Genomic DNA, 2,390 nt, shown 5'->3' on the forward strand with positions numbered 1-2,390 from the left:
TAATGATGATGTAGGACATTTCAATGCCTCTGTCACATGTTTGTCGCTTATGTCTAATTATTTTATTCTAATCTGGTAGTACTTGCAAATCTCTCTTCCAAATATAGCTTATTTCAGTCAAAGAAGTTGGGAGTAACTTGAGAAACTCTTAGGTCCTCATCTCTATCAATCCACCTATGGCCGACCAATCTTTAATTTTGTCAATTCCTATGGTTTTACTTTCGCAAACAACTCAGATAATCATGAGATAAAGCATTAGGCCTTTAGAAAATGAGACAATTTTTGCTATTAAACTAACAGGTATAATTCCCTTTCATAAAATAAAAAATAAAAAAAAAAACACTAACAGGGATAATGAAAATTCTACAATGCTTTGGAATATACTCCAAATTATAACCGATACATCTTGATTTTTATATTTTTAAATAAAAATCTATTAGTTAAAAAATTCAGAATACCTCAAACTTAAAAAACGTAAATGTTTCACAAAGACACTAGATGTTTGAACGAAATACGGGGCAAAGCATGCTTACTTTTTTTATGTCGATTTATTGTGCACAAGATCTTTGACTTGTCCAAACTTTAGTCGGTACATGCATCACCCATTATCCCAAAACACTTTTGACTTCGATGGCCGAATGCAATACCTATAAATTCCACACTTCTTTGAACCACAAATTCACATCTCTCGGGCTCCCAACCAAAACCCAAAACAATGGAACTCAGGTTCTCCATCTTCCTCTCCCTAACCCTACTCTTCTCCTCCGTCCTAAAACCCGCTCTCTCCGATCTCTGCAACCCCGACGACAAAAAAGTCCTCCTACAAATCAAGAAAGCCTTCGGCGACCCCTACGTCTTGACCTCATGGAAATCAGACACTGACTGCTGTGATTGGTACTGCGTCACCTGTGACTCCACCACAAACCGCATCAACTCCCTCACCATCTTCGCCGGCCAGGTATCCGGCCAAATCCCAGCCCTAGTCGGAGACTTGCCATACCTTGAAACCCTTGAATTCCACAAGCAACCCAATCTCACTGGCCCAATCCAACCCGCCATTGCCAAGCTCAAAGGACTCAAGTTTCTCAGGCTCAGCTGGACCAACCTCTCAGGCTCTGTCCCTGACTTCCTCAGCCAACTCAAGAACCTCACATTCCTCGACCTCTCCTTCAACAACCTCACCGGCGCCATCCCCAGCTCGCTTTCTCAGCTCCCAAACCTCAACGCTCTTCATCTAGACCGCAATAAGCTCACAGGTCATATTCCGAAATCGCTTGGGCAGTTCATTGGCAACGTTCCAGACCTGTATCTCTCCCACAACCAGCTCTCTGGCAACATTCCAACCTCATTCGCTCAGATGGACTTCACCAGCATAGACTTATCACGGAACAAGCTCGAAGGTGACGCATCCGTGATATTTGGGCTGAACAAGACAACCCAGATTGTGGACCTGTCCAGGAACTTGCTGGAATTTAATCTGTCAAAGGTGGAGTTTCCGACAAGCTTGACCTCGCTGGATATCAACCACAATAAGATCTACGGGAGTATCCCAGTGGAGTTTACCCAACTGAATTTCCAGTTCCTGAACGTGAGCTACAACAGGCTGTGTGGTCAGATTCCAGTGGGTGGAAAGTTGCAGAGCTTCGACGAGTATTCTTATTTCCATAACCGATGCTTGTGCGGTGCTCCACTCCCAAGCTGCAAGTAATGGCCACAACTGCAGATTTGGCCAGCACTTTCCGAATAGTTGCTGTTTAAACAGGTGTTTGGTCATACAAATAAGCGACCAGTCATGGCAGCAGTGTAGCTCATTTAAAAGTAATTAATAAGATTTGTTCATGCATTTTACAACTGCATATAGAACACAGATTTATAGCGAATAATCCATGTAAAAGAAAAGATTATAGCGAATAAACTTGGCCAATAATTTACTTGTCAAAAAACAGAAACATAATAAACTTTGCCGATCTTTTTTCTCTTCAATGTTCCTAAACCAGGATACTGTTTGGGAAGTCGGAAATTAGAATACGACAGGAAATGGATGAATGAAAATAAGTCAGGAAATAATATTTCATGAAAGAAACCACCCCGTTTTCGCATTATTTATGCGGGTGTTTCGGATATCAACTATATCCAGTTTTTAACAAGTTTGGCGTAAATTAGAGGCAAAGGTTACCACATCGGAATAAGTGTAGGGTCTTCTTCACTGGTGTTGCCAACGTCACAATGGAGACTCCTTCCATGGCAATCTGTCAAGTCCGTCACCAATAGCCCTGCGGAACTCACTGTTGTGGAGAAGGAACGATGAGTCATGCCCACCAGTGACCCATCTTAACCCGGCCAAGCTTTTTGAAGCTCCAGCACCCATCATCCTGAAACATAATTGTGGT

General features: G+C 42.3%; 1 protein-coding gene across 1 annotated transcript; it reads left to right on the forward strand.

The window, feature by feature from the left end:
* The first annotated feature begins 663 nt into the window (after positions 1–663).
* On the forward strand, positions 664–1,983 carry LOC126598877 (polygalacturonase inhibitor-like). The gene has a single exon (XM_050265254.1). The coding sequence runs from the start codon at positions 716–718 to the stop codon at positions 1,706–1,708; it is 993 nt and encodes a 330-aa protein (XP_050121211.1). The 5' UTR covers positions 664–715; the 3' UTR covers positions 1,709–1,983.
* Positions 1,984–2,390: the final 407 nt, after the last annotated feature.

Source organism: Malus sylvestris, chromosome 14, assembly GCF_916048215.2.
Source record: "Malus sylvestris chromosome 14, drMalSylv7.2, whole genome shotgun sequence".
Taxonomy (NCBI): Eukaryota; Viridiplantae; Streptophyta; class Magnoliopsida; order Rosales; family Rosaceae; genus Malus; species Malus sylvestris.

Excerpts from the sequence above, each read along its gene's own strand:
- LOC126598877 (XM_050265254.1), top strand. The coding sequence starts at position 716 with ATGGAACTCAGGTTCTCCATCTTCCTCTCCCTAACCCTACTCTTCTCC.